The sequence below is a fragment of the Apium graveolens genome, chromosome 9, assembly GCF_009905375.1.
Source record: "Apium graveolens cultivar Ventura chromosome 9, ASM990537v1, whole genome shotgun sequence".
Lineage (NCBI taxonomy): Eukaryota > Viridiplantae > Streptophyta > Magnoliopsida > Apiales > Apiaceae > Apium > Apium graveolens.
The window spans coordinates 278,333,341-278,360,153 of record NC_133655.1 but is presented as its reverse complement, the minus strand read 5'-3'; the positions used below and the strand labels follow the sequence as shown (position 1 = coordinate 278,360,153).

General features: G+C 35.6%; 1 protein-coding gene across 2 annotated transcripts; it reads left to right on the top strand.

Moving 5' to 3' along the window:
* The first annotated feature begins 20,964 nt into the window (after positions 1 to 20,964).
* Positions 20,965 to 25,349, top strand: LOC141687492 (thioredoxin O2, mitochondrial-like). 2 transcript variants are annotated; one of them, XM_074492789.1, is made up of 6 exons: positions 20,965 to 21,249; positions 22,884 to 22,949; positions 23,052 to 23,102; positions 23,243 to 23,307; positions 24,105 to 24,149; positions 25,036 to 25,349. In XM_074492789.1, the coding sequence occupies exons 1-6, from the start codon at positions 21,093 to 21,095 to the stop codon at positions 25,132 to 25,134; spliced, it is 483 nt and encodes a 160-aa protein (XP_074348890.1). In that variant the 5' UTR covers positions 20,965 to 21,092; the 3' UTR covers positions 25,135 to 25,349. The 2 variants fall into 2 exon arrangements, with proteins under 2 accessions (XP_074348890.1, XP_074348889.1); XM_074492788.1 differs by having other exon boundaries at positions 23,243 to 23,322; positions 25,036 to 25,295.
* Positions 25,350 to 26,813: the final 1,464 nt, after the last annotated feature.

The following is a 26,813-nucleotide window of genomic DNA, read 5'->3' as shown; positions in this document are numbered from 1 at the left end:
CAGATAGAATTCTTAGGCTTGATATTGTTTAAAGAAAAAGACTCAAGTTTGCTCTTTGACATTTTTACAGACTTTAAATGTTACAATATAAAATACAAACTAAGATTACAATACAACTTACTTAGGGTTGTCAATTTGACTTAGTCTTGTTATTGTACATGCATGTCTTGCACAACAATCTCCCCCAATTTGTGAGAAGATTGCTTAACACAAATTCATGCATGTTAACAAGACTAACCCCAAGTTATAATGGAAACTAAGATTAATACATAAAAATCACAATTATAAACTTTTATACATTAGGAGATTTACAGAGTTTAAATAGTTACAAGCATCAGGTAAAGACAATTTTTGCTTCTGCTTCTTTTCTAATGAGATCCTTTAAGTAGTCAAGAATTTCAAGTTCTTCTATAATAGGTGTCCCACTTAGAACTTCTACAAGTTTGAGTCTGTCTGCCTTTGGATAACCATTGTATAGTAAATCAATCCTAAATCTTGAGAATTTGCCAGCTTTAATGTTTAAAAATTTTCCATCCTTAGAGATTCTGCTCATTCCTTTTGCCTTGAGTTCTTCAGATCTTTTAATGTACATTTCAATCTCCTCGTCATACTTCCTTATCCTCTCATCATATTCAGCTTCATTCCTTGTTCTTCTTTCCTCTCTTTCAATCAACCATTCAACCAAAACAGATCTCCATGCTCTTGTAGCAGTATCCTTATCCTTTAACAAACTTATCACTCTCTTGATTTCTGTGGGAGAAAGAGAGTCCATTAAACTACAACCAAGAAATGTGAAAGACCCATCTTCATAGTAGATTCTTACTTCCTTCAGAGTTACAACCCAGACTCTAACTATTTCCTCAGCTAGTTGTTGAAAATTATCTTCATTTGAGATGCACCGGTTTAATGGTAGAAAATCATTTTGCTTGAAATAATTCCAGATGGCTCTTTCAGCGACTTCCACTTTTTCAGCAGGCTTGGTTTTATTAGGTTTTCTCCCAACAGACTTGTAGTTGATTTTGAGTGATGGTTTTGCAGAATGTAGGTTTGTGATTTTCTTGAGAGATGTTTGGCTTGTGATGATTGGAATTTTTAGAAAGGTGTTGGCAGTTTGATTGTATAGGAATTTTGGCTTAGAGGTTAGAGGAAGTTTGGTGATTGAGTTTGTTGGCTTTGAGGGTTGAGCTAGAGTTGTTTGGATTTTTAGGGGTTGTTGTGGTTCTGAGCAATCATGCCTTTGTTCGCTTCTCCTTTCTCCTCTCCTTTTCTTATCACCATCCTTCTTCTCATCTTCCTTTTTCTCTTCTTGACTCTTGTCCTTGCTGCCAGTTGCTTTAGAAGCTTGACTTGGATTTGAGCCAGAAGGCTTTTGTTTGTCATCCTTCTGCTCATCATCATCCTTGTCTTTTCTTAGATTGTATTGAGTATTTGGCAGCATGGTGTCAAGATTTACAAGATATCTATCCAAGATCTTTATCATCTCCACATCCTCATCCTTCTTGTTCCTTTTGTACTTTAGATCAGACTGTAAAGTCATGATCAGTCTCATATTTGATCTGACTCAATGTTTAGGAACAAGGAGGATGTCTGGCGTGTTTGGTTATTGGACAGACATAAACTACTCCTTGGTTTGGATATAGATAGGCTTCTGGAAAAACTGTTATATGTGCCTTTTTTAGCTCTTGGAGAAGTTGAGTGTCTTCTGGAATAACTAGATTCACTCTATCAATCATTACATCCAGTTCAGATACTCTTAAAGTTTGAAGATTTGTAAAAGTCACCTGAAGACACCTGTCCACACCACCATTGATGTTCATGACAATCCTTTTCTCCAAAAAGTTATCAATTTTCACCACCACTGCCCTTATGAAGTTGATGTTCTTGGCCATAGCTTTCTTGCAGGTCATATAGTTATTTTGAAGAGAAACTCTTAGTGCTGTAAAAAGGTCATTGAATTCTTGATCTTGATTGGGTCCTTCTACAGCCTTTAGAAGTCTTTCTTTTCTAACATCAACTTGAGAATAGCTTTGACCAACCTGAATAGGCACTTTAGATTTTGCCTTAGCATCTCTAGATTGTTGAATCCTAGCGTCAATCTCCCCCTTAGTCTTGGTGACAGGCATGAGTAGGGGAGTTGGAATTTATGGCCTTATTTGTTCAGGTAGTGAGGGAAGTGGTATGTTGAGTTTCCCCATAATGGCTCCCAAAGCAACATAATTTTGCATTTGGAGATGCTTATGAGAGTCCACCAGGGTTTTGATGTCTGATTGTTGACTCTTGACTAGAGAAGTCAAAACCTGAACTTGAGCATTGAGGGAAGCATTGGAGGACTGTAAGTCTGAGACTTGTTGTTGAAGATATTGAATTTGTAGATTTGTAGATGTTGAGATAGGCTGCTGTGAATTTGTAGAAGTTGAGGAGCCAAAAGTTGCTTCCAGAGCTTGTTTGATACCATCCATAAGCAATGCAGAAGGCTCATATCTTGATTTGTGAAGCTGGTCCAGCTGAATCTTGGCATCATTTGAATTAGTGATTTGCTGTTGGACCACTTGATGAAGAGCAATGAAGGATTGTTTGAGATTTTTGACCTCCTTTTCAATAGTAGTCAGATTCATCCTTGCCATTTGATCAGCAAAATGTTGAAATTTAGATGTGATCTTGACCTGTGATGGTATGATCTCATCCATCTTTTCTTTCACCAGTTTCCTGATTTTGTCTTCATGACCAACCATCTTAAGTTCTAGTGCTTTTCCAAAGAGATGGAAAGCTTTAAGCTGAGCCTTAGAAACCTCATTAATGGCATCATAAACTTCACCAGGAGTCAGTGCTTTAGCATTGCTTCCCAAAATTGTCAAATAATATTCCTTGAACTTAGCTAAAACACCCTCCATCTCCAGATTGTAGTCCTTGTTCAGCCAATCATCACAGTTTCCATCATGTTTAGCTTTATTAACAATTTTGTCTTGTTGTTCTTGGAAATCTGTTTGATTGGAGAGTATAATGGCTTGATAGTCCTGGTTAGACATATCAGATGTCGGCAACTGTTGAGAAATTTGAGCAAGTCCTTCAAGTTGATCCACCCTGAACTCTTCAAGATTTGATTGAGGTGCAGCTTCTTGGAGCCAGTTGGAGAAAAGATGTGGTTGTTGAGGTTGTGAGGTTGATGGTTGTAGTGAGGGATTAGAACCACCTGTGACAGACGTCACAGTTTGACTCACAGTAGGTACTGTGGTTATGACAAGTTATTGTTCCACACTATTTGTGGGAACCTCCAATTGAATTGGAGGGGATTTGACTGGGTTACTGTCATGTGCATCAGTCTCAAACCCTTGTATGTCTTGCACCACACTGTCACCTGAATGTGCTATAATTGCCTCCTTCATGACAAGATCATTGGCAATTGTACTCCTAGCATCAACTGCTGATGCAATTTCTTCTAGGGTTTTGAGAGGAGTTGTTCCTACATGAGGAACCTCCAATTGAATTGGAGAGGATTTAAATAGCTCCCCCTCAGGAGTACTACCCTCAAACCTAACAGTCTGTGAAGGCTGATTTGTACATGAAGGTGCATTTGTGACATTCATAGGGTCTTCAGTAAAAACTGATGAATCCCTTATATTTATATTGGTGTCATCAAGGTCTACCCCAACATGTAGCCTCTCACCAACTAAATGTGGTTTCTGGGTGGTGAGCAAGGTTTCTTGAACCAAGTCACTTGATTGAGCTTGCACTTGAGGAATGGAATCAAGTGCTGTATGTGAAGAATAAATTTTTGAGATTAAGATTTGTTGTTCAGATGTGAGTGTTGGCAGCAACCCTTATTGGATGAGGGAACTTCAATAGATGTGCTCTCACTGTGTGTGCCATCCTTATTTCTTCTACCATACACTTGAATTACTTCAGGTGCAGGCTGTGCAGACTATGTACAAGGTGCATTGGTGAGAATGCTCTTTTCAATAGACACACCCTGTTGAGAGGATGTATATAGAGTCTGTTTAGTCCCCATTTTTACAACTGCATCCTTTTGGGAGGATACAGAGGTGGTTTGAGTGGCCAGCTCAGATTGTTTAGCCTTCTTTGTCTTTCTGACCAAGGGTGACTCAGCTTGTGTTTGATCCTCACCACTCTCATCTATTGTTGTTAAGGTTATCTCTTTTTTCTTTTTTTTACTCACTTCACCCTTTTGAGAGGATGAAGTGGTTGGTTTCCTAGCTGCTAATGGTTTTGAAGAAATAGGTTCAACATTGGTAGGTTCCTGTGAGTGTGCCTGTGTTTGTGCTTCCACGGGCTCAGGAACCATTGTTGCACTAATTTGACTTGTACTGGTTCTCATGTCTGGCATAGAATAAGGGTAGGTCTTAAATCTTTCAATCATGAAAGGTGTTAACTTAAGACCCACTGGAACCTTATTCTTAGTAAGAAGTGATCCAAATAAAATTTTGGATACTTGCTTATAGTTGCCAATTAGTGACCTATTTACTCCTTCAAGCATATGTATGTCATTGACTTTATGGTTTAAAGCAGACATAATGAATCTAGGTAGAAAAATTTCCTTACCTCTTGACTCCAATGGTATTGTTAGCATGGTGCTCAATTCCTCCAGTATGTAGTGTCCTACATTGATCTGTTTGTTGTGAGCCATGGAGTAGACCATCTTCTGGACAACACTTGATATGTTGTCAAACCCTGACTTCCTGCAGGTGAAGGCCCTTATCACTAAATCAAAAAGAAAAGACCATTCCCTCCTTAGATGCTTCTTGTTCATGCTGGCCAGGTTGATCTTCTCAGAATAATTGATGAAGTCCATGAATTCATACAGCTCATCCTGAGTTGGAGCCTCCATTAACTTGTCAGTAGGAATGCCCAATGCCAGATTGACATCATTTTCAGAGATCTCCACCTGTTGTCCCTTGATTGTGCAGGTTATCACAATTGATGCAACATGGTTCTCATGCACAATTATTCTTGTTATTTCTATGTTCCAAAAGTCTCCTAACATATCCAAGTAAAGCACTGGATTAGCACTTAGAGCCCCTACAAAGTAGGTCTCAGACAAGAACTTGACAAAGCATTGGAAAGTCTCAGGTGCTTGGTTTGCATCTAAGAATGCAAGAAAGTTAGTCTCTTTTGGGATGAAGGGGACAATATTGTTGGCTGCCATTGTTATGAGTATGAAGTTTAGTGGGTAAGAAAAATTAGTGAGAAAGGAGTGAAAACGAGAAAGAAATCAGTTTTGGATTAAAAAGCCAGGTCACTTGAGTTCTCGAAAGTTGTAAGTATGTATATGTATCGAGATGTCTAGGTAGTTATAGTAAAAACAAATGACTTGTCGAGAACTCAAAATAGACGTTTGGAATTGGTCTTTTGAGAAGTGAAATACATGTCGATAAGTCATTTTATTTACTCTTGTAGAGAACTGAAAAATAAACTTATCGATATGTCAAATAAATACCCAGTTTGTTCAAAATGAACTGAATTGTTTCCAATTTTTATTTGAATAAATTCAAAATAAAACCAGAATAATTTTACCAAAAGTATTTTACCAAAATAATTTATTGAATTAAATTATTTTGTTCTGAGTTATCTATAAGTCTAAAAAGATACTTGTAGAGAACTCTGTAAGTTTATACTTATAGAGAACTCTACAATGACTTATCAATAAGTCATAATAAAGCTTATCGAGAAGTCACTCGATAAGTAAGTTAGACTTATCGAGAACTCAGTTCTCTATATACTTTTGATCATTTTGATTCTGCCTTAAGTTAATTTTACATATTGAAGATGTAAATTAACATTTAGACAGTTTACTTAGAATTTGAAAAATTCCAAGCTGAATTTGTTATTGAAGAATAAATATGCAGAGATTTCTGAAATATTTATAATTCATATTCCAGTTAATTTCCAATTAAATCAAATTAACTTTGATTTACTAGAATTTAATCTGCTGCAAAATATTAGATGAGTTCTTGCCTTAGGATGAAGAATTAAGCATATCAATTTCACCTACAAGTCTAGTGAAAGTTGCTTCATCCTAAGGTTTAGTAAAAATGTCAGCTAATTATTTTTCTGTTGGAACAAAAATGAGCTCAATGGTACCATTTGTAGCATGTTCTCTAATAAAATGGTACCTTACATCAATGTGCTTTCTTCTAGAATGATTAACTGGATTAGCCACTCTAGATATAGCACTAGTATTGTCACACATAATTGGAATTTTGTGTAACACTAGACCATAGTCCATTAGCTAATTTCTAATCCAAAGCACTTGAGCAAAACAACTTCCTGCAACTATGTATTCAGCCTCTGCTGTAGAAGTTGACACATATTGTTGTTTCTTGCTATACAAGGATACAAGTCTTTGTCAAAAAAACTGACAGCTTCCACTAGTACTCTTTCTGTCAACCCTGCATCCAGCAAAATCTGCATTTGTGTAGCCAACAGCTTCAAAACCAGTTCCCTTAGGATACCATAATCCCAAGTTTGGAGTCCCCTTCAAGTATCTGAAAATTCTCTTTACAGCCATCAAATGTGATTCTTTTGGATTTGCTTGGAATCTTGCACATACACATGTAGCAAACATGATGTCTGGTCTACTTGCAGTTAAATAAAGCAATGATCCAATCATCCCTCTATAGCTTGAAATATCTACACTTTTGCTCTTTTTATCTTCATCCAACTTTGTTGTTGTAGACATAGGTGTAGATGCAAGTGAACATTCAACCATACCAAACTTTTTCAATAAATCTTTGACATACTTAGTTTGACTGATGAAGATTCCATCACTTCTTTGACTTACTTGAAGTCCAAGGAAATAACTTAATTCCCCCATCATACTCATTTCATATTCACTCTGCATAAGCTTGGAGAATCTTTGTCAAAGCTTTTCATTTGTAGAGCCAAAGATGATATCATCCACATAAATCTGAACTAGGATCATATCATCACCATACTTTTTGTAGAAAAGAGTCTTGTCTATAGTGCCTCTAGTAAAACCATGTTTAAGTAGGAATTCTAACAATGTATCATACCAAGCTCTAGGTGCATGCTTTAGTCCATATAGAGCTTTGAGTAACTTGTACACAAAATCTGGAAATTCTGGATCTTTAAAGCCAGGTGGCTGTTGCACATAAACCTCTTCTTCTAGCTCACCATTTAGGAAGGCACTTTTGACATCCATCTGATATACTTTGAAATTTGAATGTGCAGCAAATGCTATAAAGATTCTTATTGCTTCAAGTCTTGTAACTGGAGCAAAAGTTTCATTATAATCAATTCCTTCTTCCGGTGAGTAGCCTTTTGCAACCAACTTTACCTTGTTTCTGGTAACTATACCATTTTCATCCATCTTGTTCATGAACACCCATTTTGTTCCAATTATACTTCTGTTCTTTGGTGCAGGAACTAACTCCCAAACTTTGTTTCTTTCAAACTGATTCAGTTCTTCTTGCATGGCAGATATCCAATCAGGATCCATTAGAGCTTCTTCAGTTTTCTTAGGCTCCACTTGAGACAGAAAGCATGCATGTAAACACTCATTAGCAGTTGCACTTCTAGTTCTCACACCAGCAGTAGAATCACCAATAATTGCTTCTATAGTGTGACTTCTATCCCACTTCCTTGTGTGAGTTTGTTGACTTGTGCCTTAATCATTTTTTTCATCATTGGTATGACTTGTAGATCCTTCTTCTCTTTCTCCCCCTGAGTTTGTACTATCAAATTCAGGTGTTTGAGATGAGCTTCCATTCCCATGATTTTTCTGTTCATTAGTCTCTTCATTTATCATATGTTGTGCATTGACTTTTGTATTCCTTGTATAATAAAACTTTTACAGGAGCTTCACTGTGCACCGCTGTTCCATTCACACCCTTTGACCAATTCTTCAATAGAATCATTTTTTACTGATCGCGAGAAAGAAGAATAAAAAGAAAGATAGAGAGAAGAAAGATAGAGAGAAGAAAAGAAAGAGATATAGTTAAATAAAGAGAGAAATAAAGAAACAGACTGACTTCGGTATACGCCACTGATATTCTAATCGCATTGCAATCTACTGTTGCTGTTGGTAATCCCATCCCATAGCCTTACTTGGACTTGACAAAGATAACTCAGCTCAACCTTATTGGCATACCTTTGAATGTTTGAGATGATAATATCATGGAATTCCAAAGAGAAAAGAATTTTATATCATAACAGGAACAAAATCTGAATTTGTGAAAAAGTGTTGTTGAAATGAAAGAATAACTGAGAGATCAATATGATCAAATGAACATGGTATTGCGTGTCCAAATTAAGACACTACTAAAGGTTGTTAACCTTCATGTATTCACAACACACACAAGTGATGGCGTCCCATCCAACTCCTAACACACAGACAGGGATACCTTGTGTCCCCTATAATTAGGGTTGTTCATCCCAGTCAGAATAAAAGAATATCAAAGGAATCCAAAATCAAATGAATAAAACTGAAAAGATTTCAAAGCTGATGTTTCTGGAGAAAAATGAAATCCAGAAAACAAGATTCTGTAACAAAATGATTAAAGGAGTGTTAGGGAATATATCCTCTAACAGATATCCCTTTCTGAGAGAAGCCAAAAGAAATTATAGAAAGAGAAGGTATTGCCAAAGTCTTAATGCTTATCTTCAATTTGACTCTTCAGTTGACTCGTCATCCGATTCTAGATATTTCTTCACATTCCAGAAAAATCGATAATCTTCATCATCGTCAAATCGTAGTAGCCTCGAAAGATTCCACCATAGAAGTTTGCAGCTTCCCGGAGTTCCATCCAGCTCAGCACAACCATCTCGAACGAATGCGCCTATCTTAACTTACTCGTTGGTACTATATCCAATAGTCCAACAGGAACTCGATATGAGCTCAAACGTCCTCACATAGCTATACACACTCATACACACTCTCGTTTCTAGTTTACTATAACCTCAGCTCTGATACCAACCTGTAACGCCCCCAAATCCGGGGTCAGAGGATTTGATCGTCACTATAAAACTTCAACCCAAATTAACCTGTTTAATTAATAAACAAATGCCAGCGGAAGATATTTAACATAAATGACCCCAACTAATCCAAGATCTTTTAAGGTTACAGTTCTAGAAACAAGAATTCCAAATTCCACAAATAATTTTTTTTTTCACTTTCTTTTGACACTCTTTTCGATAAATTCCAACTCACAATTAAACCCACTAGTATAACTTCGAAATGAAGTATACTAGGCCCAAATAAAATACAAAACTATAATATAATATAATATAAACAACTTTATACAATAGAACTTACACTAGCCCGCAAACCCTGGATCAACCACCTTCCAAAAGCTTCTTCTTTTCTTCCTTGAATTACGCAGCTAAACAGCGCAAGCTAATCCTTACTGGAGGTTAAATTTGAAAACAGGCAAGTATGAGCGAAAGAAATGCTCAGCAAGTTCATTATAATATATATATGGTTGTTTTGACATAAAACCGACATCTGCATCAGAGCAGAACCGTTAAAATCATAATTGTTGAATCAAAAAATTCTAGTGGAGGAGCCTCAGAATTGATTCCTTAATCGTATTCAAAACCATTTTGATATTTTTGAGCGAAATGCTTCAGCAATACTTTGAATCTTGACGAGAATCAAACTCGTAAAACAGTGTTTACAGAAATATCGTAAACAACAATAATATGAAACAATGATTATAGAGTGGATCATAAACTCATTCAAAACTGAACTCTTCAAATTAATACTTACTTTGCTGTTATATCAAATTAGATATCAATACAAACTTTGATGCTCACAACACCCATACCGAGGTCAACATTAATCATCTATACTAATACCATCTTTGATATTTAACAACAACATAAGTATAAGCATAAATCAGAATCTGAATCAAAACTGCATTTTACCATTATTCCAAAACAGAAACAGTTGATAAATCATTTATTCTATGAATATAAAAAATGATATGATAATTTAGATTAGGATCATCCTCCGACGGACGTACTATCACATGCTGATCAGCCCGTGTGATAGCACAAGGTCATGATTCATAGAAACGTGACCCCAAAACACTAGTACTCAAATAAAAGGCAATACTCGCCTGTGGCAAAATGGTGTCATAATATTTCATATGGCACTTAGAAATAGCCCTCCGCTGGACCGTCCGTCCCTGTCACTTACGCAATTATGATCCAATCTTAAAACCTTTTATTGAAATGGGGTCATGATAACCGACACCCGAAATAATTTTATTCCCCCAATTCTTGGGTAGGAATATTCGCAACCAAATCACTTTTCTCAAAATCCGAAACATTTGTAAATCCGATAATTGGATAAGTAAAATTACTTGACTATTCTAAACATAATAGCAGATGAGTATTTGCATAAACAGAATTGTTTAATTCAGCGATATGTAAAACATTTATCGATTCTAAACTAAGAATGGGGAACGCAATACTTGCATCAAAAGATTTAAAATAAATATCACTTGAACAATAAGTGATGATAGGGATACTTGCATAATATGATTTGAAATAAACGTCACTTGAACGATAAGTGAAGTCAGGGATACTTGCCTTTGAGATTTAACAGTTAGTCACACTCGCAAACACGCATCTATTCTGACATTCTGTCTCAAGACATCACCATCCTTCTTTTCAACACTTCACCGATATGCTGCTCCTGCAATTGCTAGAAGCCAGATACCCAATACCATTCCATCTCATTCTTTATCCAACGTCTTGTCCCACTCAACTCGAGAGATCCGCATCTATAATTAAAATATAGAACTTTAATTGTCTAAACGATAACCACTCGACGAACTACGCGTCAAAAGCCTATCGTCTACCCATACGATAACCCGCACATAAAAGAAACAGTCCAACACAAGATTCTTATGACCCACACATAAATATAACAGACAAACATAGGACTCTTGATCCATATATGCACATAATTCACATAGCACATAAGCACATAATTCATATATCATATAATTCATATCATATATAACTCAGTTCGTCAAAAGGTTCGACTTGGTATGTTTAAAACTGAAATCGGGTCAAAAATATGATTTATCGATAAATAATCGACTCAGAATAACTTGTAAAATAAGCGACCTTTTGAAACAAAAGAATTTGGGTCTCGAAAGTATTTTTATTGAAAGCGGAATATTTTTCTGAGTCTGTACGCGTTCGTTTCGTATTAAACGGACGAACGGTTAATTTATTATGAATTTTTGAACATTTTTCGGAATTAAAACGGGTCTCCGAATCATTTAATAATTAAATAATAGGGCTCGAACACTCAAAAATAATTTTTATAAGAATTATCGAGCCTGTAAAATAATTTAAAATAATATTTTAAAGCTCGAAACTATTTTTTGGAATTTTTAAAACGATTTTAAATAATTAAATCTAATTAAATAATCAATTAAAATTAATTAATAACTAATTAAATTAATTAATCAATTAATATTTAAATTAATTGACTAATTAAATAATTAATTATAAATTAAAATTAATTAACTAAATAATTTGGATTTATTTTTGAATTAATATAAATTTTCAGAATTAAAATAAAGATTTTTAAAATAAAAATGAATTTTTAGAAATTATAAATAGGATTTTGAATTATTTTTAAAACAGGATATCTCAGAAACAGAATTTTGTAAATCCAGTTGGGTCAAGGGGGATTAAAACCGGGTTGAACATGGGTCGAATTCGGGTTATCAAGAACCCGTCCGGGTCCTCAAGAACACCGGACCAAAACCCAGAATTCGGTGACCTTGACGGACGCCGGCGAGTTCTCCGACCAACTCGAAACAGCTCCGTTTGGCACTCTTATCAGCTGGGTTTCAATCCAAATCAGTTCCTAAGCTTAATTTCATTAATCACAACACCAGAAAAGCAACGATTCAGGGATTCTGGCAATTACCGAACCAACGCCGGCGAAAATCCGGCCAGACGTCGATCCTACACGTTTCTATACCAAATTGATCAATTCATATGTTAAAACGATGCTGGGATTCTGTCTAATGCATTCATATCATCAAAATAATCCAAAAATCACCCAATAAGAAACCCCTAATTTTCGAATAAAACCCCTAAAAATCGACTTTGAATTTTACCAACTGTTGAAACGATTTGAAGATATAAAATGATAGAGAATGGTCTGTGATTCATTTTGGTTATTCATACTTGTGATTTGGTGTTCAATAACACCTTCAAAATTGACTTTGATTTTCAGAATTCTCCAAGAACACCAAGAACACATATTCAAGAAATTTCCAGAAAATCAAACCTTAATTTCTATATGATATTGAACTCTATTTTTGAAGTATAATATACCAAATCGACCAGAAAAACATGCTCTACAACATGGAAGCATCAAATCACATCAACAACATCAAGAACAAATTTTCATAATTTAATTATCAAATAATTCGAATATAAATAAAAAAATAAGAAAATTACCATGATTTTTGAGCAGAAACTGATGATTGATTCAGAAAGAAGATCTCGAGAGCTTCGTTTTGATATGTTGCACGCCCGAATCGGAGTTCGATAACGCCTTCATTCGTGTGTTTGATTCTCGGAAACGTTTCGGTTTCTCGGGTTTTTCTCTGTATTTACGGTATTTTAACTGGTTGCAAATGAATAAACGGAATAAACGAAATAAGAATTAGACTATTTATATTTATGGAATATTGGATCGTTCTGGATCGTTTTGGATCGTTAAATTAGTTGCTTAGCCACTAAGTAACTACAAAATGATCCAAAAATAGATTACTTAGGTAACTATAAAAACGATACAACTAAATACCAGAATTGGATAATTATCAAAACCGAGCTTTTTATAAAACACTATATACGAAAATAACGTAAAAATATCCCGTCTCTCGAGAATACGGGTTTTATTGATTACCGAAATAACTATCGTATCGAAAATCTTGCGCCGGGCCGCGCACGGGTCAAACCGTAATCCGGATTGAAAAAGTCAAAACACGAAAAATGTCCGGAATTACCAGATTAGGTTAGGAAGGAGTTTTCGGAAGAGTTTCGGGTTGTAAAAACGCAAAAACGGTTGAAGTCGAACGATTCCCGGCTTTATAAAATCATTTTGGTAATTACTCAGAAAATAATTAATAATTCATAAATCAATATAAAATCATATAACAGTCCAAAAATTACCAGAAAAATATCACAATTATCTATATTTTATTCTGGACATATAAAAATTCAAATACTCAAATAATATCACGTCTAAACACCCAAACATCAATTCCAGTTATCAGATAATTTACTAAAATTCACACAAAATCACATAAATAATTCCAAATAAATATAAAAATAATATTGAAAATATGGGATATTACAGTTCCCCAACCCCTTACTATTTTGCATCTATCTACTAATAAACTTGTGTTATTTTATTTGGGGAATGTTTGTATTTATTTATCAAATAGTTATTTTTTTGAGATTTTCAGGATCAAATTGATGTGTGAAGGGATAATGATAATTTTTCTAGGTTTTATGTTCCTGTTTTGATTGTCTTACTGTCGTAATTAGTTGCTAGATGTTTATGTTTATTTTGGTGAACAATTCGACTTAAATTTAGGATAAATGGTAGTAGTTATAATAGCCACAAGTTGTACAATTAGGCCAGTTTATATTGTTATAAATTTTGGTATAATTTCTTTTATCTTGCCATTTCACTTGCATTCTTTATATTATTTTATACTTGTCCCTTATTTGAGGGACTGAGATTTGGAGAATTGAGAATTTTCTACCAGTAGCATTGCCAAAATCTGATTATCTTCAGTTCTATTCAGGAGATTTTTATATTATTTTGCAGGTAGTTGTGCTATTTATTTTCAAGAAAGTTCAAGTTATTTACTCTCTCTCCAAAAGTGGCAGCTTAGCATGCACTCACTTTACTCATGGTCTTATAAAAGGTAAACATAGTCTCAACCATTTTTTAATTTAATTTGTATGAAAACAACTTATTAGCAAATGAAAATCATAATTTATGATGTCATATATGGTTTTCTTTGTGTGCAAGAGTTGGTTATGTATATTTACTATCCTGGAAGCTTAGTCATATGAAAGTAGTTACTCTAAAGTCTAAATGTAGCTTAGTCTTATGTATGTTGTGTTGTCTAATGTTGTTCTCAATCTTTTCTATATGTGGAGGAGAAATGTCTATGACCTGCATCACAGAATTTTAGGTAACAATGGTATAGTACTATCTGTAATTATATCTCCTCCAACAAGGTGAGAAAATTATATAATTATTTGAACATATACTTGTTTCGGGCCTGTTATTTGATGTGTTGATTATTGTTGTTCTTACGGTCTCAATAAATAATGTGGTTGAAAGACATCGACCTGACTTCTTCTAGAGCCGCTCTCTCGTTTTTCACATTGTAAAATAAATATCTTCTATTTCGAATCATGGTAACCACTGATAGATCTGATAAGTTATGTGTAGCAAAAAAATATTAGTAGTTATATATATATATTGTAACTTTGGTACAAATATTAGTACTTTTTTTTAAATCTAAACTAATAGAAATTCTAAGGTGGAGGCATTATTTGGGTAAATAGTCGGTGGTCATTGTATTTTACTTTTTTTAATCTAAAGTAATAGAAATTTAAGTGATTTTAATGTAGAAGTTTACTTTTATATGATCATTATGTCATTAAATGACAAAGGTGTATTTGATGCCTTTTCTTTATATGGCGATGTTGTACATAGTTTACCGGTAATGCACAGACAACTCCTAAAACACTTGTAGGTAATGGGTGGTTAAGAACAAATAATCTTTGTTATATTGACGATGAAGGTTTTCTTTTCCCTGTTGACAGACTAAAGGAATTAATTAAGTACATGGGATACCAGGTACTATCATTTCACTACATGCTTCTCTCTTGCATTAGTTTGCTCTAATTTACTCAATGATATATATATATATATATATATATCGGTTTCACACAGGAAACCGATATTATATGTTCACTTTAACATTAGTTTAAAACCGGTTCAATGGGGGGGGTCTTTAACATCACCCACGAAGACATCGGATTTTTTTATTCATAGACATCGGTTTTTAGCCGATGTCTATTGATATTTTTCTAGTAGTGCCAAGAATAAATAATTTGCCACAATCTTGCGATATATATATATATAGAAATATTTGATTTAATATTTATAGTTTGTTTATATATGTCGTTATGTGTGTTTGTATACATAGTTTTGATGTTGTAGTATTTTCTATCACTTTCAGTGAATGGTCTTGATGTCGTACAAACTCTGATAGTGATTTCTTTTTTCTTTTACACTTTGCGTTTTGTGCCATGATTTGGACAACAGGCTCCACTTCTTAGAGCAGTCAAGGCACGGGCTCCCTGAAGACCGCAATTGAAACTCCAAAGGTTGAGAATTGTGTTCGATTAAACAACAACATATATGGATTGTAGCACATATTGGCAATACTTGATTGTGTATATCTACATAACTTGATACAGTTAGAATGTCATTTTTAGCGAACTTGATTCATTTATTTGTAATAATTCTACAGTTTTATATTTGTTAATTTAATTTAAGTTGTTAGTCTAATTGTTCTTTTAATATTTCCATTGGTATTTTGAATTTGAATGTTTGTCTTTTTATTATTATAGTTGTGAAAATTTAAGGAAAAATAAGACCAAAAAAAAGAAAATTATTAAATTTGAATTTTTAAGAATAATTTATGCGGGCCCCACCTTTTTGGAAATTTAAAAATTATAAGAGTTTTTACAACACAATAAAGATGTTACTATAGAGCCTAAAATTTGTTGTTGTATAGTTCTATAGTAACTACAAACGCTATGTTTGTGAAGGCAGTCTCCACCTACAACGCTATTCTTAGAAGAATAGAAATTCGTGTGTTTAATACCGTGCCCTCAACCTACCACATTGTACTTAAGTTCCCAACCAGAAATGGTGTTGGAGAAGAAAGAGGAGATCATAAGATGGCCCGAAGTTGCTATGTCGCAGCACTTAGGCCCGATGGAACTGGGGCGGGTTCTCCCCATGGAAGACTTGAATGTCCGCGAGAATGAAGAACTTCGGGGGAAGCAAGCTAAGGACTTGGTCCCGATCCCTTTGGACCCTTTAGACCCGGATAAGGTCACATAAATTGGAGCATCTCTGGATAAGCCCTTGAAGGGCCCAATAACTACGTTCTTGCAAGAAAATATTGATCTATTTTTTTGGACAGCAGCTGACATGCCTGGAATTGACCCTGACCTTATAACGCACAAGTTGAATGTCGATCCAACTCGAAAGGTTGTCATGCGGAAGAAGAGAACTTATGCCCTTGATAGGTTGGAAGTCATCAAAGAAGAGGTCGACAAACTCCTAGAAGTTGGGTTTATTGAGGAAGTACAATTCCCCGAGTGGTTGGCTAACCCCGTGATGGTCAAGAAAGTTAATAGAAAATGAAAGATGTGCATCGACTTCACTGATCTAAATGATGCATGCCCAAATGACTGTTATCCCCTACCTATGATTGATACCCTGATCGATGCCACTGATGGGCACGAGATGCTCAGCTTCATGGATGGCTTCAACGGTTACAATCAGATCAAAATGCACAAAGATGACACTCACAAGGTATCTTTCATAACCGACTGGTGACTTTTGCTATCTTGTTATGGCTTTTGGACCTAAGAATGCGGGAGCCACTTATCAGAGACTGGTGAATAAGATATTCGTCCATCTAATTGGAAATGCCATGAAGGTAAATGTGATGACATGTTAGTCAAAAGTCTAGCCAAGGCCGATCATATCAATCACCTCAGAGAGGCATTCAAAGTGTTGAGGTACCACAAAATGATGTTAAACCCTCCCAAATGTGCCTTTGGCATTGGGTCTGGGAAATTTTTGGGTCACATGATCTCGAAAAGAGAAATCAATACCAACCCCGACAAGATCAAAGTCATCCTAGATATGGAGCCACCACACTCCATAAAAGAATGTACAGAAGCTGACTGAAAGAATTGCGGCTCCAGGGAGGTTTATCTCCAAGTTTGATGACAAATGCCTGCCCTTTTTCAAAACCTCGGAGAAGGTGAATAACTTTGAGTGGACAGTTGAGAGCCAATAGGCCTTTGATCAGCTAAATAAATACATGACTGAAGCCCCGTTATTGGCCAAATCTAGTCTGGAGGACATCCTTTACTTGTATCTCGCGGTCTCTGAGCAAGCAATAAGTGTCGTCCTAGTAAAGGAAGAACAGAAGGTCCAGAAGCCTATCTACTATGTGAGCAAGGTGCTCCACGGAGCGTAGTTACACTATTCCACCACTGAGAAGTTTTCCATTTCCCTAATTTCATCCTCGAGATAGTTGAGACCATACTTCCAGGCCCACAAGATCGAAGTCCTGATGGACCAACCTTTGAGGAACATCCTTCATAGCCCGAAAGCCAATGGAAGGCTAACCGAGTTGGCAATTAAATTAGGAGAATTTGACATCAAATGCAAGCCTCTAACAACCATCAAGGCTCGGGCCTTAGCAGACTTCGTGATCGAATGCACCATTAGCGACCAAGAAGTCGGGGGCAAGAGATAGCATCCCCGGAAGGAGAAGGGAAAGAGAAAGATGAAGGTTTAACTCTGAAAAAGTATTGGGTTCTCCATTTTGATGGAGCGTCCCAAATAAAATATAGTGATGCAAGCCTAGTCTTGCAAAGCCCCGAAGGGTTCATGATTAAGTATACCTTGAAGTTGAACTTCTTAACTACGAACAATGAGGTAGAAAACGAAGCTTTGATAACCGGCTTAGACTTGGCTAGGGCCGTGAGGGCAACGAATCTTAAAATTGGCATAGACTCAAGACTTGTTATTGCTCGAGTTAATGGAGAGTTTGAGGCCAAGGTTGACACAATGGCCAAGTACCTATAAGTCGTGAAAGGAATGCTGACTCAGTTTGATGAGTGGTATGCTGAACATGTTCCGAGAGAGGAGCACACCACAATCAATGCCCTATCTAATTTCGCCTCGTTTGAAATCGAGAACTATCCAAGAAGTATCTACGTTCAAGTCTTGATGACCCCTGCCATACATGTCATAAATTTGATAACATCAATTGGTGTGGCGAGTTATTGGATTGATCTAATCAAGACTCGCCTTGAGACCAGATGGCTCTCCGACGATGCCCATGATGCATGCAAGTTGTCGATGAGAGCATTGAGATATTCATTGATCGAAGACCTTCTGTACAAAAGGTCTTTCGTCATTTAATACTTGAAGTGCTTGAGACCTCTTGAAGCAGAGAGGGCGCTTAAGGAAGCCCATGAAGGGATTTATGAACAACACTTGGGGGGCAGGGCCCTCGCTCTTAAGATAACTCAAATGGGATTCTAATGGCCAATAATGTTAGCCGATGCAAATGCTTATATAAAGAACTGTGACAGATGTCAGATGCACGCTCTTATAGTACGACAACTGCCAAAGAGGCTTACATCCATCAGCACACCCGTCCCTTTTACAATATGGGAAATGAAATATACTTAGTCTGTTTCTTATTACATCAGGACAGAGAAAGTTCATCGTGGTAGCCATAGACTACTTCACAAAGTGGATTGAGGCCAATGCACTGGCCAAGATAACCACTCAGCTGATTTCCCAATACCTGTGGGAGAATGTGATATGCAGGTTTGAAATACCACGCATCCTTGTCACAAATAATGGACGACAATTTGATAATACAGAACATCAACGAAGAGCTTCCCTTTATTACAATAGAAGGGTTAAAGAAAGATTCTTTCAGTAAGGAGACTTGGTCTTAAGGAAGATTGAGGCGTCATGGTCTTAAAGGTTTATTATATTTAGGATGATCATAACATATTCCTAGTACTTAGCAGTAGATACATAAATAAGGTCGACGAAACCATTTTATGTAAAGGTTGAACCCATTTTCCAAAGATATTATCTATTTATGCAAGTTTATTTCTATCATCTTGTCAACCAATTTATTTAAGTACGAGTATATAATGAATGCAAGTCCTGAAGGACCGAATGCCGAAAATAAAAGACAAGTATTAAATTGAACTGACGATGCATAAAAATAAGATTAGATCCCAAAGGATCGCAAATCGGTCCCAAGGGACAGTTAAGTTACAAACCATAAAGTTCGAAGTCCAAAAAGGAATGCAAATAAACAAATTTCTGAATGGAAAGGCCACAAGTGGCGTCTAAAGCCATGCAAGACCATCATAATTAGTTATCTGAAGAATCCCCCTCCTCCTCATTTCCTGCTCCCTGAACAACCTCGTGATCCTCCTCCTCTTCCTCCTCCTCATCATCATCTTCATCTGAACTGGACTCGGAAGAAGAGTTAGGTCCCTTGGATATGAGGCTTGTTGAAGGAGCTTTGCCTTTGAAGCTGGAGTCCTTAAAGTCGGACCCAGAGTGCTGGCAAGCAACCTCGGGTGCAGATCCGGATGCCTGACCAGGAGGGGAGATAACATGAGCTCCCCAAGGACAGGAGAGAAGGTTCGAATCAACTACGTCTGGATACATGCTATGGACATCCTTGATGCCCCTGTTCCACCCAATTGACAGGTTGACGGGACGCATCTGATCATCATGATCGTCCATCAGCTATAGAAACTCCTCAGAGTTATGGTACTAATCCACAAGAATCCTCTACTTCATTTTCCTCCTCCTGATCGTCTTGGCGTGTTTCTTCTCAAATAGAGTAGCCTTTTCTTGCTCCTTGTGTGGCCTGGACTCCCAGTCCTTAGAAGATATCTCCATCTTGTCCATCAAGACTTGCAAGACTGCATAGTCACTATTTATTTTAATACTCTAGGCCGATTAATGAAGATTAACCCCAATTAAGGGCCGACTAGTGTATATAAAACATAGTTAGCCTAAATTAAGGTTAATTAGTAACTTGTGTGGTATAATTAGCCCCATTTAGGGTCGTTTAACCTATCCACGTTCACGGTTAGCCTAAATTAAGGCCAATTAGCATACTTTAGCTTAAAATTAGGTTATATTAAGCCTAATTAACAGCTTGTAAATAGAAATTAGCCCAATTTAGGGTCGATTAACCTAAATTAAGGCCAATTAGCGTACTTTAGCTTAAAATTATGCCATATTAAGCCTAATTAGCAACTTATACATAGAAATTAGCCCAGTTTATGGACGATTTGCCCTGATTAGGGCCTATTAGCAGCTTTCACCCCATAATTAACCTTGACTAAGGTTAAAGGGTGATCAACGCTCGCTTTCCAGTCCCGATTAGGACACTTTAGTGTTTAAACACTGCTCAATTAGCTTGTGCAAAGGCCTAAAGTGTGTATAATCACGCGAAATGTATATAAGTCATTGTAAATCTGTAGGTCGCTCCATGCTTTACAAATAAAACGAAAATACCCATAAAGAGCCGATATCCATGAAGGCCGAAAGTACACCAAGTCGCGAATAGACCATTATAACTTCCACGAAAACTCGAGTAGTTTTCATGGAAATTGGAGGGCAAATGATATGGATACAAAATACATTAAAAGCCGCATTAATTACGCTTGGAATTCATGTCCAAAGCCCAATCAAGGTCCACGAACAAAAGCTGTTTGCGGGCAAGGTCCTATACGGCCGGAAGACTAAAGACACAACATGGATACTAACTTCTACAAGGAATGATCTATAATCCGCTAATTTACAACAGTCCTAAAGTTGGAGATTTGTCCACCAAGTCTCCCACAACTAAGAATTACGTTTTTGGTTTGATTTTCCACAACACATAGATACGTAACCCTCTCAGGAGAACAACCAGTCCACGAACGCGAGAACAACTATTAAAACTCGAAACTCACGAAACCTAACGTGAAAATGAATTTTTTTTGGGCTTTTTTAAAAAAATCATTCTTTTTATTTCAAGTTTTTAACTCATTTTTGAGTAGTCGGTTTTTGTAAAATAAAAGAAGCCAAACAAACAAAGTCTTACACGATCATCAATTCATGTGTTTCAAAACCCCCAATCTATAAACCCTAAACCCTAATTCACCACCTCTCCTTGTTGAAATTTATCGGCACAGAACTAAAAATGTCGTGTTGGAGCACAGCACCTCCACATTATTATTCAAGCAGTAATTATAATCACAAGCCATATTTTGAATGGTACAAGAATCCTGCTGCTTCCATGTTTCAGTTCTCTCACCCTCTTAATCGCAACTCCTCCACCTCCTCCCCGGCTTCCTCAGGTCTCTCCACCTCTCTCCCCCCCTCCCTCTCTCTCTCTCCCTCCCTCCCTCCCTCCCTCCCTTTCTATCTATCTATCTCTCTCTCTCTCCCCCTCCCTCTCTCTCCCCCTCCCTCTCTCTCTCTCTCTCCCTCTCTCTCTCTCCCTCTCTCTCTTTCCCTCTTTCCCTCTCTCCCTCTCCCTCTCCCCTCCCTCTCTCTCTCTCTCCCCCCTCTCTCTCTCACACACACATATACACATACTTGCCCTGTATCTAAACCTGATATTTTGTTCATGTTATATGATTGGTATTTGATTTAATGATTGTGATAATATTTGGTTTTAACTAAATTAAGAAGAAATTTTTAAATGCTAAATTGGTAGGCGAAAAAGGCGTTGCTAATGGTATAACAAACACCCTGCACCTTACTCGAAAAGCCCATTTTTTGGTTAAGCAGTGTACCAGTATGACCATCTAATATTTTCAATTGCACTCACTAGGGGTGCCAAACGTTGAATTTTAATTTTCGTGTTATCAATATCACTTGTGGCAGCTATAACTAAAACATGGTCCAGTAGTTAGTAAATGGCAACTCAAATAGTTACCTTTATAGTCGTGTACATTATTTTTGTATGAAACTGATATATAGTAATACGGATGGTTATGTATGACCCTTAAGAAATATAAACAGTATGCTTTAGCTATTTTATGAGGGTGCCTGTGCCATAGTTTTTTTGGTTTTCTGGATACTCCTTGAGCACCCTTGTAACTCCAATTTGAAGGCACCCAAGAGAGTTATACAATGTAGAAAAATGGCACTGTCTTGGCAGTTGGCACCCCTGTGGGAGATGCTTTAAGAACAATTCTAAAATTAGAAGTCTTTGAGTAAAACTTTTATTTGCTTCTTATATAATTAGAAATCTGTTGTATCTTTTTCTGAATCCTAAAAACACAAAGAAAATTCATAAGTGTAATTATTTTTTCTTCTTGCCTCATTTAAACATTTTTTAATTAATTAAATATATATAGTCACATTTCCGATACAAACTGTGTTACACTACAAATCTTATGAACCAAGATTCATTATAAACATGCAAGATTCACCAAGTATACAGATAACAACCATATCAGAAATTCTAAAATTTTAGTTTGCAATACATAAAAATCAGATTCACTTTGAATTGTAGTTTATAATATATAGGTGTGTTACTAAAAAAAAATACAATATTTAATTGGTTATACAACAAGAAAGTTCACCTAAAATGTAAACACAACTTTCTGATTTGTTGGTTTGTATCATAATTTTATTCATTTTGAACGAAATTATATATTATATATAGGTATCTATAGTTTTATGTAGCCTGCAGGATTTTATTTTAGCACTTTTTGCAAGAAGTCATTTATCCAATACATAATCTCACTTTTATGAACAAAACAAAATTGACTGTATCTTTTCCTGGTGCCATCTCAGCTGAATTGCAGCAGGTTTTCGTGCGTATGATACTTAATTATATTGTCATGTTATTACTAATATTTTCTTTAATATAGGATTCTGTTAGGCCATGAGTATGTTGCTGCTGATGATTATGTCAATTTTGAGTTTCATATGTAAATAAGTTTCCGCTCTTTATTCTGTACTAAGCTAGTAATTCCAGGTGCATCAAATATTGTGGTAATTGAGTCAGAAGAGCAATTCAAAAGGTCACTTCGCAGGGTTGAAGGTATCCATACATACTTTTGTTCTGTTGGTGTCAGTTCTTACTGATTTTTTATTATCTTAAGGTTTTCGCTAGACCTTATATATGAATTAAATTGGTTTTCAGATGAATCACTATCAGCAATGTTTTACTATACTGCGGTTTGGTGTTCTCCATGTAAGATTCTTAGACACCTATTATTTTTATATACCAGTGCAGAATAAAACAATGAAACTTTCTTTTAGCATTTTTGCCTATGCAATTTTTCATCACTGACCGGTAATTTATAAGTATTCAATTTCATTTTTATATCGCAGGTAGGTTATTGTCTCCTGTTATTAAGCAGTTGAGTGAGAAGTACCCTCATGTAACTACATACAAGGTTGATATTGATCATGTAAGAGTAACCTATTTCTAGTACTGTAAAGTATTGTGTAATTGTGAGATTATGGTTGCAGAATATCTACAATTTTTGTGTACGCTTCCACCCTCCTGCAATATGATTATCTGCATCTATTAAGGACATTCTGTTTACCTTGTACATTTTAGACTGTATACATGTTCTGGTCAACTTTTCTCATGTATTGTACAAAGTCTTTGTCATCTATGTAGAACGTTTCATTGTCTAGTTACTTCAGAATTTCCTACTTGTGGTAACTCTCTGCATCGAATTTGCAGTATATTACAACAGTTCTTTATCTGCATGTTTATCCTTTTATGAGCTGGGGATTTACAAACCCCCTGACGTGTTGCCTCCGGCATGAATGCTGAAGCTATATCGTTGAAGAAAGTAAACGGTATGATAGATTGTTAAATGTAAAGACAAATGCAGACGTGGAATTGAGCTGATATTAGCTAGATTGAGTTTGACTTGACCGACTGTTTGCACTAGTTTGTAGCCAGTCTCATGCCCGTTGCCATGATTTGCGATTTAGTCTTGCAACTTGCAAGTAATAACGAACTTGCATTCGTTTGAATGAGGATTTGGATAGCTTTACATGTGGTGTTGTCATGTCAATTCTTTTTATTTTTTTCTCATCCTTTTCTGTCTTTTCTTTTAAATATTTTTCGTTTTTCTCGTGTTTTCATGTTCTCCTTATATTTGGACACTACCTAGATTCGCGTTAATGGCTTTGCTGTCATGTTGATATATGACATATTTGTTGATTTGTTTTGCAGAAGGGCCTAGGCAATGCATTAAGCAACATGGACATTCACTCTGTGGTAATAATTGCATTTTTTTTGTGTTTAGAGGCAGATAATTAGATATAATATTTTTTTTTTAAAATATTGGTTTCTATTAGAACCGTTAAGTTATGTGTTCTGCTCCAGTGATGAAGTTTTATCATGTTGTCATATCGTTCCAATTGCTGAAGCTCTGTATTGTGCTATGTGTGGAACTGAAGGGACAACTGAGGAGCTCTATTAAGACACACACACGCACACATCCCTTTGTTACCCCAAGGAACCTATTTTATATTTTCAAATATCCTGTATCCTTTGTTATATGGTTAGTATGTCATTTCATTGTCTGCATGGTATACATATTAAAAGAATCTAGATCTATTAAAATTTCCATTCTATGTTGGCAAAGTTTCAGTTTGAAGCTTAAACTAAACCAAGATGATTTTTTGTCGCAATAACCTGAGTTCTCAAGTAATCTTAGGAACGAAATAAAATATACTCTGTAAATCTGAGTAATAATTTGAGCATAAAATTTGTACTGCTAGAGATGTGGGGAAAGTGTGGATGATCTTTTGCTTCACACCTCAACAGTAGTTTTACAAATCTAGGAAAATAGAGATGTCAACTTTTACAGCAATTCTTTTCTTGTGGTGCATTCCTATATCCCTGAAATTGGTTTAAGTTGCATTAAGTTTTCTTATTGATAAGTATATATTTCATCTTATTTTGAGCATTGAGGTGAGCGAGCCATTGATTTGTATGCTTCCATGTTTTCATGTGGCCCCAAGTCTTAAGGTCAACTTAATATCTTTGAAAATCGTATGGTACAAAGACGAACCCTCGTATTGTGAGGACACTGAGGTTCCTATAATTATCTCCAGTCTGTATTATTCTTTTGTGATACTTATAGTTTCCTTTGCTGCAGCCAACAGTCCACTTATTCCTTAATGGATTGAAGGCCAATGAAGTAATCGGGGCTGACATTCAACTATTAAAAAATATAATGGATAAGTTGTACAAGTGATTTCCTTTACACATGCTTGTGTATATTCTTTTGAAGTACAAGACTGCAGGAGAATGCTTACAGCTCCTGGTATAAACTTGGTATAATCTTGTTGGTTCATTTAGCATTTAGCATTCAAATTGTGTGATTCATATACAAATCAGTGAATTGTTTTTACTGTACCTGTCTTCTCCTTGCATATATCTGTTGATCCAAATAAAAAATTTCTTTTTTTATTCAGTTGGCAATCAACATCTGATAGCCCTAAATTTGTATCATATTTTCTCAGACCAAATGTGTCTCTAATTTGTTGATATAATTGTATTCTATATACAGGGCGGAAATGTGAAAACATTTTCACATTAATACTATTTTCTCCCGGAAAAGAAATCTATATATATCTATGCTACTACTACAAGAATAATTTTAATGGAATATAAAAGTAACAAAGTACAAAAATATCTAATTTGGTTATTAATGGATGATTTAATTAATTTTACCGGGTTCGATTACTTGTAACTACATAATTATAGATATTATTATTTTATTTTACTTTTGAACTACATAATTATACATATTGATATTTTTTTATTTCACTGATTAAGATTTAACCCGATTCAATTCCCTATAACTACATAATTAAGAATCTGTATTTTTTATATACTTTCATCCTAGTTTTAAGTTCAATTTTCTACAATTCTACTACTATATATGCGTGTTTAGAAAATTTTAAAATAAGTAGTTTACGACTTAAAATGAATAAATAACTTAAAAATGATAATACTTATAAGTTATATAAGTGTTTGGATGATCGTACTTATAAGTCAGAATTTTTTTATTTAAATGAAATAAAATAAATGATTTTTAAATATAATTATCTTAATTGGTGAATTTTAAATTAAATTAACATTTAAAAACATATTTTTTAAAACTAAAGTTAATAAAAAAATAAATTAAGAAAAGGTACGTCATTATCAACATTCAACTAATCAACTCATAACAAATACTCATATAAGCACGTAGCCAAACATGCCCATAATCACCCTTGAGAGGTGTTTTCAAGAGGACCCTGCTATCCCTATGCCGTGCTAAAAGCCTACAAAGAACGCGTAATCTAACCAGACTTGAGCATTTGAGCTTGGAAAGCAACAATCTAAGTGGTGCAATTCCTTACCAAATTAGTAGTTATCTTCACAAGTTACAATATTTAAACCTGGGGAACAACCATTTGGCTAGTTCAAACTGGTCCATGTTCTTCCACATGCCGTATCTGACATCCCTCCTCTTGAACTCCAATGAACTTGCTGCAGAGTTCCCATCTTTTGCAATTACTTTTCGGAACTTATCTTTTCTTGATTTGTCAAGAAATAAGTTGACAGGCTCCATACCTGAATCAGTTTTTACCCACTTGGCTAATCTTGAAATCCAGAAATATTTCCAAGATTTCTAAGCTAAAAGAATTGGACCTAGGAAGTAATAAGTTCTTGGGATCTATACCTGATAGTATTGGCCATTTGCATAATCTTCAAGGTCTTATTTTGATGGAAATTCATTTGAAGGAAGTATTCCTCCTGAGCTTGGATTGTGTAATAAGCTCAATATCTTGGAACTAGCTTGGAATTCCCTTACGGGGCCTCTGCCTTTGTCTTTCACAAATCTTTCACAGATTTCTGAACTCCTTCTATGGAATAATCATCTTT